This window comes from Papio anubis, chromosome 18, assembly GCF_008728515.1.
Source record: "Papio anubis isolate 15944 chromosome 18, Panubis1.0, whole genome shotgun sequence".
NCBI lineage: Eukaryota > Metazoa > Chordata > Mammalia > Primates > Cercopithecidae > Papio > Papio anubis.
Genome location: NC_044993.1, coordinates 54,497,874 through 54,515,864, shown reverse-complemented (window position 1 = coordinate 54,515,864; position 17,991 = coordinate 54,497,874). Strand labels below are relative to the sequence as shown.

At 40.7% G+C, this 17,991-nt stretch overlaps 1 protein-coding gene across 4 annotated transcripts in view; it reads left to right on the top strand.

Annotated features, from left to right (window-relative positions):
* Positions 1–17,991, top strand: part of ACSM1 (acyl-CoA synthetase medium chain family member 1) — a 57,981-nt gene that overhangs the window by 37,564 nt on the left and 2,426 nt on the right. For 3 of the 4 annotated variants that reach the window (XM_021931810.2, XM_021931809.2, XM_003916626.5), the window contains exons 8-11: positions 3,263–3,386; positions 6,420–6,500; positions 7,031–7,132; positions 16,411–16,538. In XM_021931810.2, the coding sequence (XP_021787502.2) occupies positions 3,263–3,386; positions 6,420–6,500; positions 7,031–7,132; positions 16,411–16,538 (435 nt within the window). The remainder of the gene's footprint in view (positions 1–3,262; positions 3,387–6,419; positions 6,501–7,030; positions 7,133–16,410; positions 16,539–17,991) is intronic. The other variant, XM_021931811.2, reaches the window with a different exon arrangement.

The following is a 17,991-nucleotide window of genomic DNA, read 5'->3' as shown; positions in this document are numbered from 1 at the left end:
GCCAAATAAGGGAATAAAAGCTACCGGAGCCAGCCAGGCAACCCACTCAGGTCCCCTTCCATGCTGTGGAAGCTTTGGGCTTTCGCTCTTCACAGTAAATCTTACTGCTGCTCACTCTTTGGGTCCACACTACCTTTATGAGCTGTAACACTCACCACGAGGGTCTGTGGCTTCATTCCTGAAGTCAGTGAGACCATGAACCCACCAGGAGGAACAAACAACTCCAGATGTGCCACCTTTAAGAGCTGTAACACTCACTGCAAAGGTCTGCAGCTTCACTCCTGAAGTCCTCAAGACCACAAACCCACTGGAAGGAAGAAACTCTGGACACATCTGAACATCTGAAGGAACAAACTCCAGACACACCATCTTTAAGAGCTGTAACACTCACTGCAAGGGTCTGCAGCTTCATTCTTGAAGTCAGCAAGACCAAGAACCCACTGGAAGGAATAAATTCCAGACACGTTTTGGTGACTACGATACTACGATAGGTGCTCACCTATCACCAAGTGGTGAGCACCATTGAACCCCTTTTACTTGCTATTCTGTCCTATATTTCTTTAGAATTTGGGGGCTAAATATCAGGCACCTGCCAGCCTGTTAAAAGCAACTGGCGTGGCTGCCGGACTAAAGACACAGGTGTCAGGCTTTCTGGGAAAGGGCTCTCTAACAACCCCCAACTCTTCGGAGTTGGGAACGTTGGTTTGCCTGGAACCAGCTTCCACTTTTCCTGTACTTCTGGACTGAGCCAAGTGTCGACAGAGAGGAAAGCTATTCAGCTCCGGGGTTCCAACAACAGGTTGGTTGACCCTGGGGCCATGAGCAGAACTCTCAAAGTCATGTGCTTTTGGACTACACCCTTGTTTACACTGACAACAAGGTAGTATTGGAGTGTTATAGGGTCACAGAGAAGACCTTCAGTTATCAATTATAGGTCTTAAATTTATCCTGGTTTTAAAGGAATAGGGTACACTGCTTTTTCTTTAATTACTCATATATCTCTTTCTCTCCTTTGTAGGTGGATTTTGGAAACATAGTGGAAGGATGTTCACTCGTTGCCCCCATTTCCACTATAGGAATATGTGCCTCCCTTTAACTTACTCAATTCGTTTTCATCCTGATCTGTTATGTTGTCATAGACCCAGTTCCAGTTGTTAAAGAACTGGGTTATCAGTTCTAAGGCCCTGGAGAAGGATCCAAGGCTTGGAGATTGTATTGCAGTGGGGTTAAGCTGGGTAGAAACTGGAAAGGAGAAATCTTAAAAGGAAAGGTGGTCCAATTAGCTATATTCTGTCCTCCCTGCTGGATTATAGTCATAGGAAATTGCCATGCTTCAAGGTCTCCCTTGGCTCTAGCCTTTTGAATAGAATTTTGTATAGCACCACCAATGTCTCCAGGTTTTAATGTTGCAACTACAGGAGCAGTAAGTTTTGTAGCTACTTCATCTTCTCACCCATTAAGAGGAGAGAGAGGAGGTGGCCCTTCACTTAATTCAGCAGGTGGAGCCGATGGGCTAGTAAAACATACTTTTTTCAGTTTCCCTTTCTTTTCTTTAATTTCCTCCATTTCCTGTTCCTCACATTCAGAATCTGAGGTTAGTTTTTTACACTTGTCCTCCTCTTCCTCATCTGAATCTGCCTTATCATCTGTTTGAAATGATTCAAGAGCTGCTTTTATTAGTGCCTACAATGACTAAACCGAGACTGGAATTTTTGCTCCATCTTTATATATTTTTTAAAAATCTCTGCCAATTCTCTCCCATTTATCCAACTCCATAGTCCCTCGTTCTGGGAACCATGGGCAAAACTGCTTTACTGCACTAAAGAGTGATAACAAATTCTGAGTACTGACTTTCACTCCCCCTCTTTGTAATAAATGCCTTGAGAAATTTAAATAAGCAGAATGTCTGCTTTCACTTTGTCCCATTGTTACACTGGTTCTTCTGAGCCCTCAGCTTTCCTGCCGAGTTTCTTTTAGACGTCCTTGGGTGTCCTTTGATGATGCGTCCTCCTATTTCACGTGCTCTAGCATTTCTTCACCAGGGTCTTCATTGCCCCATGTTGGGCAGCCAGGAATGTTGAGGTGATCAGGCCCAACACCAGGTTGTGGGGGCAACGAAGTCCGACAGTGTCAAAGGACTGAGAAAAAGACAGTTTGAGAAGTAAAGTGGGACCAGGGGGCCATTGTGACTGTGGAGGCTGTGAAGGCCCCAAGCCCTGGGAGCCCATGCTATTTAGTGGTAATCCAACAAAGAAACAGGTGGTGAGAATGTGGAATTCAAAGGGCAGGTGCATGATCTACAGTTGTGATGGTTTAGAATTTATAAGGAATATGCTCTGCTACTTGAGATAATGGGAATACAATCAATCTAGGAGCCTAGGAAGGCTAGAAGCAAGGAGCCAGCAAGTCTAGACACATTCCAGAGGACATTATGTCAGACATGCAAGTCCTGCCTCTGCTTTCTTCCCAACACTCAGCTTTTTCCCAACAGAAAGAGGGCAGGGCATTGCTGCATTAATAGATATTCTCTACAGATGTACATTTTCCCCCATAAAAGATGGCTTTGCAAGGGCACCTCTATTTGCTAGCCAAGTGGCAGCCATTTCAAAATATGTCAAAGAAATATATTTTGGGGTAAAATATTTTAACTTTTTCTGTTCACATCAGCCTTTTCTCTTTTTTTCTGAAATTTCTTCCGTCAGGGCTGTTCTCTGTAACACTTCTCTCTGTCTCTTTCCCTACACTCAGCTCAATCTGCTCTGATGTCCTGAGCAATTCATTTCCAACCCCTAACATGCATTCCCCATTCAGAAATACAAAAGCCCTTTAGTTAGCACAGTGTAGGCTCCATAAAAGAATATATGGTTCTATTATCACCCTAGCATGTCCTTAAGATCTCATCCTTTACCCCATTATGATTATAAAAATGTCCTTCTTAGCTATACAGAATGCTTCCCCAAGATGAGTTCTGATAAACACACAGTTCTCCCTCTTGTTACATTAATATTCAAATTTAATCCAAACATTCCAAATTGAACACAATAGCCTCACCACCACCCAACCCCCCGCTGCCAGAATAGTTCACAGGGACTGCAGGAAGTGACTGACGTCCATTTGGCGATGGTCATCTGTAAAATGACCAAAAGGCAAATAAGAAAGTGAGGAACTAGAAGGATGAATGATCTGAGTGACAGACCTAAGAGCTCTGAATGCACAGAGCTGGGGTGGCTCACCAATGCCTGGCACCTTGTCTTCCTCTAAGTATCAGGTTCCCTGCCCTGGAGCACTGTTGTACTGGTGGGGAGGTCCTGTGGCCCAAGGATCAGGAGGAGTGGAAAAGACGGACAGGCCTTCTGCTCTACAACGTCTATGGGCAGTCAGAAACGGTAGGTGGTGCAAACCAGGAAGTATCTGAGACAGGTCTCAATTAATTTAAAAGTTTATTTTGCTAAGGTTAAGGACACGCGCCTGGGAAACAGGTTTGTGCCTTTCTCCAAAGATGATTTTGAGGGCTTCAATATTTAAAGGGGAAAGGGCAGATATTGGAGGAAAAAGAAGAAATATTTTAAAGGTGTGGGTAGATATGAGGCAAATGGTTGCATTCTTGGGAGTCTTTGATCAGCTGTTTACATGTGAGAGAAGGGTAGAGGAAGAGTCACTTGTGCATTCACCTAGATCAGTGAATCTGCATTTTTACATAAGATAAACATAAGTCAGAGAAAGCAATTGGGTATGCATTTGTCTCAGGAGAGCAGAGGGATGATTTTGAGTTCTGTTCTTTGTCTGATACCTGTGAAGATGAGCTATCAATGTCAGGGTGAAATTTAACAGAACTGTTTTACAGTAATGATCTTTGGGGCCCACAAGGAATTTCTTAGTGGGAAAATTGCAGGGGAGGCATGTGGTTTTGTTTTGTTTTTTATCTTTTTAGCTCTTATTTAGGAATAAAATGGGAGGCAGTTTCAACTGATGCAGTTCCCAACTTGAGTTTTCCCTTTGGCTTAGTGATTTTGGGGTCCTGGGATTCGTTTTCCTTTCAAAGTGGACAGGTCCCTTCTAGATAGTCATGATATGCTCAGCGACTGAGCGCAGCAGATGTGCTGAATTATGCCACATGTGCAGGACACAGCCCCATTGCATGCACAGCACTGTTTGATGCCAACCGGAGGCTCTAGAGTTCTAGGCTAATTTGTCCCAAATCTATCTGCAGAAAGAAAATGTACAACTCATCATCTTACCACGGGACCAACGTGCTGAAAACTCTTGGACAAAACCTTAAAAAGGGGTCTAAGGCTGTTTTAACTAACACTGTCCCTGTGGTCATCAGCTCAGAGGAGCCCCAGAAGGTGGGTGGGATAGGAGACTCTCTCCAGCAACATGGAGACCACCTCCTCCAGCAAGTACTGTCAGCTCCACTAACCCTCCCTAGGGCTGCAAAGGCAAGTGGAAGCTGGCTCCAAAAGTTCATTGCTTGGTGTTTAGGAGGACAACTCACAGGTTTAACTGTGGAATACTAGCAGGGTGGATAAGGGAGCAGATACTTTCTGTATATACCAAACACATATACACACAAACAGTGTCATTCCAGAGTATCACTGAGCTGCCAGGTGGGTGGGACATTTAGAGTATTATGCGTGTCTGGAAGTTCAAGAATCTCATCAGTTACAGCGTGGGTGAGCATCTCTTCCAACACATTTGCAATCCATTTCCAATGTTGGACAGAGCCACTTTCCCCCTCTGCCTCCATTATCCCTCTAGCACATAGAGGATGACTGCTATCCCAGGCCCTGTGCAAAATTATTATTTTGGTGCCAACTCACATACTCAACTGACATTATTTTGCAAAAAAGTATAATAGCAACTCAGTTAATTTGTCTGCTTCTAGACCTGAAAAATGGTGACACTTTGGGCCTATGTTTGAATGGCTCACGGGTCATATTTGGACAAGGAGGATGGTGGGCCAGGACAACACACTACATCCATGACTCCAATATTTGCAGCACTAGATGGAGCTTAATTTCTCAAAACACTTTCACATCTGTTCACTCATGTGTGCAACGTTTTTCACATGCCTACAGTGTGAGCAGTGATGTGGCAGTGGGCAAAGATCTTCCTATCCCAGGAGCACAGACCTGGGTCCAAGTCTCAGCTCTGCCAATTATAGCTTTAAGACCATCAGGATACTATGTATGCTTTCTCACCTCAGCTCCCCCACCTTTAAATGGAGATTATAGTGCCAATCTTAACAGATTGTGATAAGGTATATAAAAAGAAGTATATAATGCTCTGGCTGGTGTCTAACCTGTAGTATATGCTCACATTGCAGCTGCTGTGGTCCTTGCTATTTTTGATGGGTATTATTCCAGATGTTGGAAGCTCAGGGATGAATAGGGCAATCTCTATTCTTGGGATGCTCATTATCTACTGAAGGAAACAGACAAGCAAAAATAATTATAATGCCCTGTGGGCTGCAATGGAAGTATGGGAGAAATGCCTCAGAAAGAGAATCTTTCCCTTGACTCCTCTTGGAGCTTGAGTAATAGCCAGTAGTCATCATTCATTGAACACATGGTGTGTGCCTTGTATTATGCAGAATTTTCCATATGCTTACAAGCACTCTGGGAGGTAAGTGTTATCATTATTGCCCTTTGACGGAGGAGATCAAGAGGAGATCAAGAGGGATTAATTGGCATGCAGTTAGTGTGTGGTGGAGTCAAGATTCAAACCCCTATTGGTCTGAATGTAAAGCATGCAGCTATAGAAATAAATATATTTGTGAGAACAATAAAGGAGGAATCAAGTTCATCAGGAAGACAGATGAAGATAGGGCAGTGCTAACAGAGAGAACAGCACAAGCAATCCAGACAACCTCCATACACACTGAGGCATCCTGCAGGGTGAGATTCACAGGCCTCTTCCTACAGGTCACTGACGACAAAGGCAACATCCTGCCACCCAGCACAGAAGGAAAAGTTGGCATCAGGATCAGTCAAGAAGTTGTGGCAGAATCCCTATCACTACTTAACAGCCCCACGTAAATGTTTGTTACATAGACTAGTGGCCTTCCCATAGCAAACTGACACATGCCTGTTCAATGGTGGGCATGCCCCACATTACATGCCCACAGCCAGGAGAATACCCTGTTTCCTCTTTCTTTGCTTCCCCATTGGATTCTGTAGACTCTGCACTTAGTACAGAGCCAGACCACACTGGTTGCAGAAAATGACTGTGGAATAGAGTTGGGTCAACACCTTGAGCCTAGACCCAGGACTTCCAGCTTCCCTACAAGGGCTCTTTGTGCAGCATCCATTGAACAGAATACTACATCTCTGAGCAGGGGATGCTGTGTATGATTCTGGCTGCTTTGTGATCAGCCTGACCTCTCTGATCAACACCAATCTTCTTTCTTTTGTGAACAGGGAATAATTTGTGCCACCCTCCGGGAAATGAAGATCAAGCCGGGTTTCCTGGGGAAGGCCAGTCCACCCTACGACGTCCAGGTCTGGTCCTAAGGGCATTGGCAGGGAGCAGTTAGGCCTCAGTGGGGGTTGGACAATTTGACACCAGGTGACAACACCAGCCACACTTCTCTGCCCCAGTCATCCTTCCTCCTGTCTTCTCATTTTTCCCTTCAGTTTCCTATGGAGGTCTCAGTTGATAACTGCATTATTGTGGGCAGGAACACCACTCACCCTAGCAGCTAGGGCATCACACACAGTGGGTAGGAAAGAATACCTAGAAGCTGCACTGGCAGCCCTCTCTAGCAACTGGTGCGTTTCATTTTTCTTGATCAGTGTTTTCCAACTTGAAGACACATTGGTGACATCTACTAACCCATAAAACATAGACCCTTGGCTTGAGTTTCACATTTGCGTATTTTAAAGGCTTTTGACAGTTTTATTCCATTTTCTGATGTTTCTTCCATTATTTTATCCACACTGGTGTTCCATGCGTAAGCCAGACAGTGCTTGGGTGGGACAGAAGGGCTGGGGTCTCCTGCAGGGTACGATTCACAGGCCTCTTGCTACAGGTCATTGATGACAAGGGCAGCATCCTGCCACCCAACACAGAAGGAAACATTGGCATCAGAATCAAACCTGCCAGGCCTGTAACCCTCTTCATGTGCTATGAGGTAATGACTCCCCATCTGCCACCATCATGATCCCAAGGATCCCGACAGGGAGCTCTGCATCGTGAGGCTTCTTCAAGTCTTCTTTAATTTGCTCCAACTCAATGAAATGAATGAGTTTTCATTCAACTCGAAGCTCACAGTGCATTTCCCCAACCTTTCCTGTCCTAACCCACCTGGGACTTTTGGGCTGACGGGGTAGAATGAAGACTGGCTTCAGAACCATCAGGCTTCCGTTCCAATGATCTACTGTAGTCAAGAATATAGGCTTTGACTGGATTCAAATAATATCATCTCACTTACCAACAACATAGTGTAAACAAATCACTTATCCTCACTGAGCCTCCAGGGAACTCTATTATCCAATTTTACAGAGAGAAAAGCTGTAGATAAAAAGCATCACACTTCCTCTGCACATCAAATACATAGTAGGTTTAGGATTTTAAAAAATTAGTAACCCAGAGATTGTAGAAAACTGAGATGGATTATAAGGAAACCTGCTGAAAGTCCTGATCAAATAAGCAATGGCCCTCCCAGGATAGGAATGGCCACAAAGAGGAAAATCTTAGCTTCCAATATTGGCCATGGAAGGATGACCAGACCCTGAAATTGATTTCAGACTTCATCTCCTTTCTCCAAAGACACTTCACTGGCAGCTGTCCTGGTGTCACTGCCATCCTTACACTGTGGTTTCAAGGCAGCGATGGTTCCTTTGTGATACTGTTGACCAAAGGGGAACATATAGGCCTTAATTAGCCTTAATTCTCAGCAGCATAACTTAAAGGTTGGATAAAAGAAAAATTAGGCCAGGCGGGATGGCTCACGCTTGTAATCCCAGCACTTTGGGAGGCCTAGGTGGGTGGATCACAAGGTCAGGAGTTCGAGACCAGCCTGGGTGACACAGTGAAACCCCATCTCTACTAAAAATACAAAAGATTAGCTAGGCATGGTGGTACGCACCTGTACTCCCAGTTACTTGGGAGGCTGAGGCAGGAGAATCACTTGAACCTGGGAGGCAGAGGTTGCAGTGAGTCAAGATTGCACCACTGCACTCCAGCCTGAGCGACAGAGCTAGACACCATAAAGAAAGAAAGAAAGAAAGAGGAAGAAAAATTAAACATAGGGTAACACATATATATTATACAATGTCCAGGCAACTTTGAGAACCACAGATATATATCTGCATATTACAATCATTCCAGGAGATTTTTTAAAATAGTAGTACTTGAATCCAACCAGAGATTATGGTTGAACTGAAATGAAGATAATCCAAAGCAATATTTAGAGGAAAAAAAAAACAACAACAAGGTCTTGCTCTGTCACCCGAGCTGGAGTGCAGGAGTATGATTAAAGTTCACAGTAGCCTGGACCTCCTGAACTCAAGTGATATTCCCAGCTCAGCCTCCCAATTAGCTGGGACCACGGGCAGGTACCACTACGTCCAGTTAATTTTTTGATTTTTTGTACAGATAAGGTCTCACTATGTTGCCCAGACTAGTTTCAAACTCCTGGGCACAAGTAAACCCCCTGCCTCAGCCTCCCAAAGTTCTGGGATTACAAGCATGAGCTATTGCACCCAACTAGTTTTTTTTTTTTGATTGAGCATGACATATTTTATTTTCCAAAGGTGTCCTAACATATACCCACACCTACATGTCCATGAAATGTTAGGGTTCCTCCATTGAGACTTCTTTGGGTTTTTATCCCTTGTTATTTATATAAAAGTATTACAGAATTACCATGAGACCCAGCAATTCTACTTCTAAGGCTATATACTCCCAAGAAGTGGAAGCAGGAACTTGAACAGATACTTTATTTTTTACTTTTATTTACGTAAAATATAACATAAAATTACTCTTTTCACCATTTTTGAGTGTACAATTCTGTAGTATCAAATAAAGTCACAGTGTTGTACAGCCATCAAGATTACCCATCTTCAGAAAATGTTTACCATCCTAAACAGAAATTCTGCTCAATAAACAGCATCTCACTGCCCCAGTCTCCAGTATGTGATAACCTCTAACCTACTTTTTAAAATATATGAATTTGCCTATTTTAGGTTCCTCATATAAATGAAATTATACATCATTTACCATTTTGCGTCTGGCTTATTTCACTTAGCAATAACGTTTTCAAGTTTCATCTATGTCTTAGCATGTAACAAAATATCATTCCCCTATAAGTCTGAATAAAAGTCCACTGTATGTATACAATACATTTTGTGTACCCAGTCGTCTCCTAATGGGCATTTTGGTTATTTCCATATTTTGCTTATTGAGAGTATTGCTGCTATGAATGCTATTGTTTAAGTATCTGTTCAAGTTCCTTCTTCCATTTCTTGGGAGTATAGACCTAGATGTGGAATTGCTGGGTTCCATGGTAATTCTATGCTGAACTTTCTGAAAAAAATTACCAAATCACTTTCACAATGGCTCCACCATTTTACATTCCCACTAGAAAATTTTTTATCCATTTTGAGTTAACTTTTGTATGTGTTGTAAGGTAACTTCATTATTTTGCAAGTGGACATTGAAGTTTCCCAACACTATTTGTTGACGAGTGACTTTTCTCCATGGACTGGTTTTGGCACGTATACTTAAATCAATTGACGATATATGGGAGAGTTTCTTTCAGGACTCTCTATTCTATTGCAATGGTCTGTCTATCTTTATGCCAATACCACACAGTTTTTATTACTGTAGTTTTGTAGTAAGTTTTGAGATCAGTGTGAGTTTTCCAACTTTATTATCCTTTTTAAAAATTTTTTATTTACTTATTTTTTTGAGACCAGATTATGAGACTGGCTAATTTTGTATTTTTAGTAGAGACAGGTTTCTCCATATTGCCCAGGCTGGTCTTGAACTCCTGGCCTCCAGCAATTCACCTGCCTTAGGCTTCCCAAAGTGCTGGAATTATAGATGTGAGTCACCACGCCTGGCCTTTATTCACCTTTTTAAAGATTGTTTTGACTGTTTGGGGTCCTTTGAGATTCTCTACGCATTTTAGGATAGGTATTTCTAGTTCTGCAACAACAAAAAAGCCATTGGGATTTTGATAGGAATTGTGTTGAATCTGTAGATAGCTTTAGGCAGTATTGTCATCTTAATATTAAGTCTCCAATAAATGAGTATCATATGTCTTTTCATTTGCTTATCTGTTCTTTAATTTTCTGTAGCAACGTTTTGTAGTTTTCAGGGTACAAGTCTTTTGCCTCCCTGATTAAATTTATTACTAGCACTACTGTCTTGTATTCTTTTTGATGCTACTGTAAATAGAATTGCTTTCTTAGTTTCCTTTTTGGAGTTTTAATTTTTAGTGCACAGAAACACAGTTGAGTTTTTGTGTGTGTATGGATTCTGTTTTTTACAACTTTACTGAATTTATTTATTAGCTTTAACCTTTTTTTTGAGTGTGTAAAATTCTTAGGGTTTTCTATATATGGTCATGGCATCTGCATACAGAGATAATTTTACTTCATCTTTCCAATTCAGATGCCTCTTATTTCTCTTTCTTGCCTAATTGATTTGGCTAGAACTTCCAGGACTATGTAAAACAGAAGTGGTGAAAGCAGACATGCTTGTGTTTTTGGTCTTAGAAAATCTTTCCAATTTTCACCATTGAGAATAATATTAGCTGCCGATTTTTTATACGTGGCCTCATCATGTTGAGGAAGTTTCCTCGTTTATTTAGTGTTTTTACCATGAAAGGGTATTGAGTTTTCTCAAGTGCTTTCTCTGTCTCAATTGAGAGAAAACCATGTGGTTATTTTCTTTTCATCCTATTAATGTAGTTTATTATATTTGTTGAGTTTTGTATGTTGAAACAGGAATAAATCCCACTTGGTCATGATGTATAATCCTTTTAATATGTTTCTGGATTTGGTTCGCTAGTGTTTTGCTGAAATTTTTGCATCAGTATTCATAAGAGTTATTGGTCTGTAGTTTTCTTCTCTTGCAGTGTTTGTCTGGCTTTGGTGTCGGGGTAATGCTGGCCTCATAGATTTACTTATAAAATTTTCCCTTTTCTTTAATTTTTTAAAAGAGTTGGAAGAAGATTGGTCTTAATTCTTCTTTAAATACTTGTCAGAACTCATCAGTGAAGCCATCTAGCCTAGGCCTTTTCTCTGTTGGAGGGTTTTGTTTACTAATTTTACCTCCTTATGAGTTACAGATGTATTCAGAGTTCTATTTCTTTGTGATTCATGTTTTTGGTAGATTGTGTGTTTCCAGCAGTTTTTCCATTTTATCTAGGTTATCAAACCTTTTAGCATACAATTGTTCATAGTATTCTCTTATAATTCTTTTCATTTCTGTAAAACATTAGTAATTTTAATCTTCACTTTTTTATTAATCAATCTAGCTGAAGACTTGTCATCTCTTCAAAAGAAATAACTTTTGATTAAGTTTTCTTTGTTGTTTTTCTATTTGCCATTTTATTTATACGAACTCTAATCTTTATTTCCTGCTTCTGCTGTGCTTGGGTTTAGTTTGTTGTCCTTGTTCTGGTTCCTTAAAGTGTAAGGTTTTCGGTTTGAGATCTTCTTTTTTAACATGTGTGCTAAAGACTGAATGTTTGTGTCTCCCCCAAATTCATATGTTGAAATCCTAACCCCCAATGTAATATTTGGAGATGATTATATCACGAGCATGGAGTCCTCATGAATGGTGTTAGTTCCCTTTTTATTTTTTATTTTAGTAGTTTTGGTGGTACAAGTGGTTGTTGGCTACATAGATAAGTTCTTTAGTGGTGATTTCTGAAATTTTAGTGCATCCATCACCTGAACAGTGTGGTCTTTTATCCCTCACCCCCCTGCCAACCTTCCCCTCTAGTCCCCAAAGTCCATTATATCATTCTTTGCCTTTGTGCCTTCATAGTTTAGCTCCCACTTACAAGTGAGAACATACGATATTTTGTTTTCCATTCCTGAGTTACTTCACTTAGAATAATGGCCTCCAGTTCCTTCCAAGTTGCCACAAAAGACATTTCACTGCTTTTCATGGCTGAGTAGTATCCCATGTTGTATATATACAACATTTTCTGTAGCCACTCGTTGGTTGATGGGCACTTTGGTTGGTTCCATATCTTTGCAATTGCAAATTGTGCTATAAACATGCATGTGCATGTGTCTTTTTCATATAATGACTTTTTCTTTGGGTAGATATCCAATAGTGGGATTGCTGGATTGAATGGTAGTTCTCCCTTTAGTTCTTGAAGGAATCTCTATACTGTTTTCCATAGCAGCTATACTAATTTACGTTCCCACCAGCAGTGTTAAAGTGTTCCCACAACCATGCCAAAATCTATTGTTTTCTGATTTTTCAACTATGGCAATTTTTGCAGGAGTAAGGTGATATCTCATTGTGATTTTAACTTGCATTTCCTTGATGATTAGTGATATTAGTGCTCTTTAAAAAGCAACTCTGGTAGGGTTCTCCAGAAGAGTCCCATTCTCCATGTGAGGCCACATCAAGAAGACAGCTGTCTATGAACCCTCACCAGACACCAAGTTGGTTGGTGACTTGATCTTGGATTCCCAGCCTCCAGAGCTCTAAGAGATAATATCTATTGTTTATAACCCACCCAGTGTATGGCATTTTGTTATAGCCACCTGAATAGGCTAAGACAGTATGTGTGTAAATTACCTTCTTAGCACTGTGTTTGCTACAATCTATAAGTTTTAATATGTTGTGTTTTTTATTTCATTTGTCTCAAGATAATTTCTAAATTTCCTTGTGGTGTCTTCTTTTTTAGTTAAGAGTATGTTGTTTGATTTTTCAAACATTGGAAAAATTTGTGATTTTTTAAAAGTTTTCCTTCTGTTAATTCCTTTCATGTGACTTGATAAGATACTTTGTATAATTTCTGTCTTTTAAATTTAGTTAATACTTATCTTCTGGTCCATCCTTGAGAATGTTCCATGTGCACTTGAGAAAAATGTGTGTTGTTCTGCCATTGGATGGAGTTTCCTGTATATGTCTGCTAGGTCCAATTAATTTATGGTGTTGTTCAAGTCCTCTATTCTCTTATTGATCTTCTGTCTGGTTTTTCTACTCATTATTGAAAGTGGTATATTACATTCTCCAGCTATTGCTGTAGAACTGGACACTTCTTTAAATTCTGTCAATGTTTGCTTCATGTATTTTGGGGCTCTGAAGTTTATTGCCTATATGTTTATGATTATCATATCTTCTTGGTGAACTGATCCTTCCATTAATATGTAGTACCATTTTTTATCTTTTGCAATTGTTTTTGACTTAAACTTTATTTTGGCTGGGCATGGTGGCTCATGCCTGTAATCCCAGCATTTTGGGAGGCCGAGGCAGGTGGATCACTTGAGGTCAGGAGTTCGAGACCAGCTTGATCAACATGGAGAAATCCTGTCTCTACTAAAAATACAAAAAATTAGCCAGGCATGGTTGTAGGCGCCTGTAATCCCAGCTACTGGAGAAGGAGGTTGCGGTGATCTGAGATCGTGCCTTTGCACTCCAGCCTGGTCAATAAGAGTGAAACTCTGACTAAAAAAAAAAAAAAAAAATTTCCTGTCGAATATTGGTATAACAACCTACAACGTACCAAGCTCTCTTTTGGTTACTATTCACAGGGAATATATTTTTTTCATCCTTTAACTTTCAACGTATTTTGGTCTTTTTTTTTTTTTTTTTTTTTTGATGGAGTCTCCCTCTGTTGCCAGGCTGGAGTGTAGTGGTGCGATCTCAGCTCACTGCAACCTCCAGCTCTGGTTCTGGTTCAAGTGGTTCTCCTGCCTCAGCCTCCCCAGTAGCTGGGATTACAGGCAGGCACCACCATGCCCAGCTAATTTTTGTATTTTTAGCAGAGACAGGGTTTCACCATGTTGGCCAGGATGGTCTCCATCTCCTGACCTTGTGATCCACCTGCCTCAGCCTCCCAAAATGCTGAGATTACAGTTGTGAGCCACTGCACCCAGTGAAATTCATGTCTGTAAATCTAAAATGAGTCTCTTGTAGATAGTGTATATTTGGATCGTGTTTTATTATCCATTTAGCCAGTTCCTTCCTTTGGATTGGAAAGTTTACTCCACTTACATTTAAAGTAATTACTGATAAGGAAGGACTTCTACCATTTTGCTATTTGTCTTCTGTGTGGCTTAATATTTTCTGGCCCTCATTTCCTTTATAACTGCCTTCTTTTACGTTTAGTTTCCTTTTTGTAGTGACACATTTTTTTCCCTTCTGATTTTCTTTTGTTTATATTCTATAGATATTTTCTTTATGATTACTATATTACATACAACATCCTAAGGTTGTAACAATCTAATTTGAATTAACACCTGCTTAACTTCAATTGCATAAAAAAAAAAAACTCTACTCCTGTATGGTTCTGTCTCCCATATATGTTGTTGATGCCACCTTGTACCTCTCAATTCAGTCCACAAAGGCACTCACATTGATCTTATATCACAAGTGGAAAATAGTATTACTTGTCATAAACAGAAGGCAATTATAACCATAACTATAGGCTTAAAAAAAAAAAATTTTCTCATAGTCTACCTAAATCCTATTCTCATTGAAAGCTCTGATCCTGAAGCATGGCTTCCTCTTGAGACTTCCAGAGAGTTCAAAGCATATCAGCACTAAAGTAAGAATCAACTTGATATACTCAGAACAATCAGAAGTGAATCCAAAAAGGGATGTAATTTGATGTTTATAAAATGTTTTTTTCAGGTAGCTCTTAAAACCATTTCATGTTCCACAAGAGGTATTGCTTAGGGATCAAGTGAATCGGTCATGAAGCAAGAATGAAATTCAAATATCAGCCCTCTCAGTGAGCAGCTGAGTGACTTTGAGCAGGCAAAGGTGCCTCCCTCAGGCCTAGGTTTTTTTCTTATTTAAAATGGGCTACAAAAAAAGTGCCAGCTTCACACAAAAACAGGTATGTAAATGTACATAGCAGCTTTACTCAAAATCGTCAAAACCTGAAGACAACCCAGATGCCTTTCAACAGGTAAATGATTAAACAAAAACTGAGCTACATCCATAACATGGAATACTGTTCAGCAATAAAAAGGATCAAACCATCTGTGCACACAACTCGGATGAATCTCTAGGGAATTATGCTGAGGAGAAAAAAAAAAAACAGTCCCATACAGTTATATACTATATGAGTCTATTTATATAACATGCTTGAAACAACAAAATTATAAAAATGGAGAACAAATTAGTTGTTAGCAAGGGGTCAGGGATGTGGAGAGGAGAGGAAGGGGGAACAAGAGGGAGGTGGGTGTGGTTTTAAAAGAGCAACATCAGAGACCTTCCTGATGAGGTGGGGAAGGCACAGTCCTACATATGCGATAAAGCTGCATAAAACTAAATACACACACACACAAGTGAAATGGGAGATCTGAAGGCTGGTGGATTGTATCAAGGTCAGTATTCTGCCTGAGATACTCATCTATAGTTTTGCAGGATGGTACCACTGCGGAAAACTAGTGATGAGTACCGAGCATCAATCCATATTATTTTTTATAACTACATGCCAGTCCACATTTATCTTAAAACGAAAAGTTAACTTAAAAACACACTAGATGCATAGGCTTTCTGCGAGGATCAAATGAGATAGTATTTAGGGAAGAAAATTCACTCAGCAAATGTTTATTGACCCCTCTCATCTGTCCAGACTCTATGTGAATGCTGAGCTTATAGCAGTAAACAAGGTTCACACTATAATGGGAATGTCATTCTAGTGTAGTGTCACACAAAATGAATATATATATATGGAGAGAGAGAGAGAGATGAAATCTCACTCTGTTGCCCAAACTGGATTGCAGTGGTGCGATCTTGGCTCACTGCAACCTCCACCTCCCAGGTTCAAGTGATTCTCCTGCCTCAGCCTCCTGAGTAGCTGGGATTACAGGCATGCGCCACCATACCCGGCTGATTTTTGTATTTTTAGTAGAGATGGGGTTTCACTATGTTGGCCAGACTGGCTTTGAACTCCTGACCTCATGATCCACTCACCTCGGCCTCCCAAAGTGTTGGGATTACAGGCGTGAGCCACCATGCCAGGTCGAATTGGTATTTTTAAACATTGTCATTGAAAGCGGTTTCATCACAACCACTCATAGAGCAGTGGCATGCATCATGCACTACGTGTAATGAAAACAGACTCAGAGAGATGGCAAAACTTGCCCAGGTACCAAGTAGAAACAGAAGCAGAATTAAAACCCAGATTGGAACCCAAAGTTGTGACTCATCACCTCTAAATTCACTGCCTTCAACAAAGGAGCTCTCTTCTTTTTGCAGGGTAACCCAGAGAAGACAGCTGAAGTGGAACGTGGGGACTTCTTCAACACTGGAGACAGAGGAATGATGGATGAAGAGGGCTACATTTGTTTCCTGGGGAGGAGTGATGACATCATTAATGCCTCTGGGTAGGTGTGGCTGACCTGGGCTGGCGGTTGTTGCTATCACATGCCTCATGGAATCTTGCTTACCTAGACCCTCAGCCTAAATCTGAATAGAGCCATGTCTATGGTGCCCTGATTGCAAAATGAAATTCAAGAGGGTCTGGACGAGGAGCCATAATAAGACATTGTGCAATTTAAAGTGGGGTGTGGGGAATGGAATTGAGAAGGGAGACTATCTTGGTCTCCATAGGTTCAGGGAGCCTATTTCATGTTTGTGCACCTCTAATGCAGCACCAAATGTCACAGGGCAAACATAGTAATAATAATAGCTAACCTTTAGTTATTGTTCATTATTGTTATTATGAATATATTTGCTATTAATCTATGAGCATAATAAATCTATTAGGAATAGATTAATAAATCTATTATTATAAAATTATTTATTAGTATAAATGTATTATTCATTGTAACTATTTAGCTAACCTAGAGTACTTACTATGTGAAAACACTGTCCTTAATGCTTTATATAACCCACCTCTCAACGCTGGATGGGAGATGTGATTATTATCACTGTTTTACTAATGAGGAAAGTGGGTCACTGACCAGCGAGAAAATTTGCCTAAAGACTCAAAGATAGCACAGGATGCAATCCAGATTTGAACTGAGGTAGTCTGGCTCTGAGCCCCTGTCCCTAACCCCTACATGATTTTTTAAAAGGCACATTACACTACAGTAACAATTTTTCTTGGATATTTTAGAGAAATTGATGGGATTTTTTTTTTCTTTTCTTTTTTCGAGACAGAGTCTCGCACTGTCACCCAGGCTGGAGTGCAGTGGCCTGATCTTGGCTCACTGCAACCTCTGCCTCCTGGCTTCAAGCGAGCATGTCTAGCTAATTTTTATACTTTTAGTAGAGATGGGGTTTCACCATCTTGGCCAGGCTGGTCTCGAACTCCTGACCTCAAGTGATCCTCCTGTTTCAGCCTCCCACAGTGGTAAAATTACAGGTGTGAGCCACCACGCCCAGCCTGGATGGGATTTTTTTTTTAAATTTCTAAAACATGATGTACTGGAAATTTACACAGGGAGTAGATTTTAAATGCTCTTACCACAAAAGAAAAAAAGAAGGCAATTGTGTGAGATGATGGATATGCTAGTGTGCTTGAGTGTTTTAATCACGTTACTGTGTATATGTACATCAAAACATCATGTTGTAAGCCTTAAATATATGTAATAAAAGACGAAAATCCTGCTGATGCAATGGGAAATAGTATGCAGAATTTGCATGAATGTTTAAGACCAAGTTTGAGGCTTCCAAGAGATTTCGTGTTAGGGGAAGCTGCTTGGGCCAAGCCCGGAGGAGACAAAACATTCTCCCTCCTCCATCAATACAGGCAGTGAGGCAAGAAGCCAGGAGCACCAGAGTCTTGTATTTCTCAGCCTATAATGTCCAGGTCTTTACACTTTGGGCCCATGA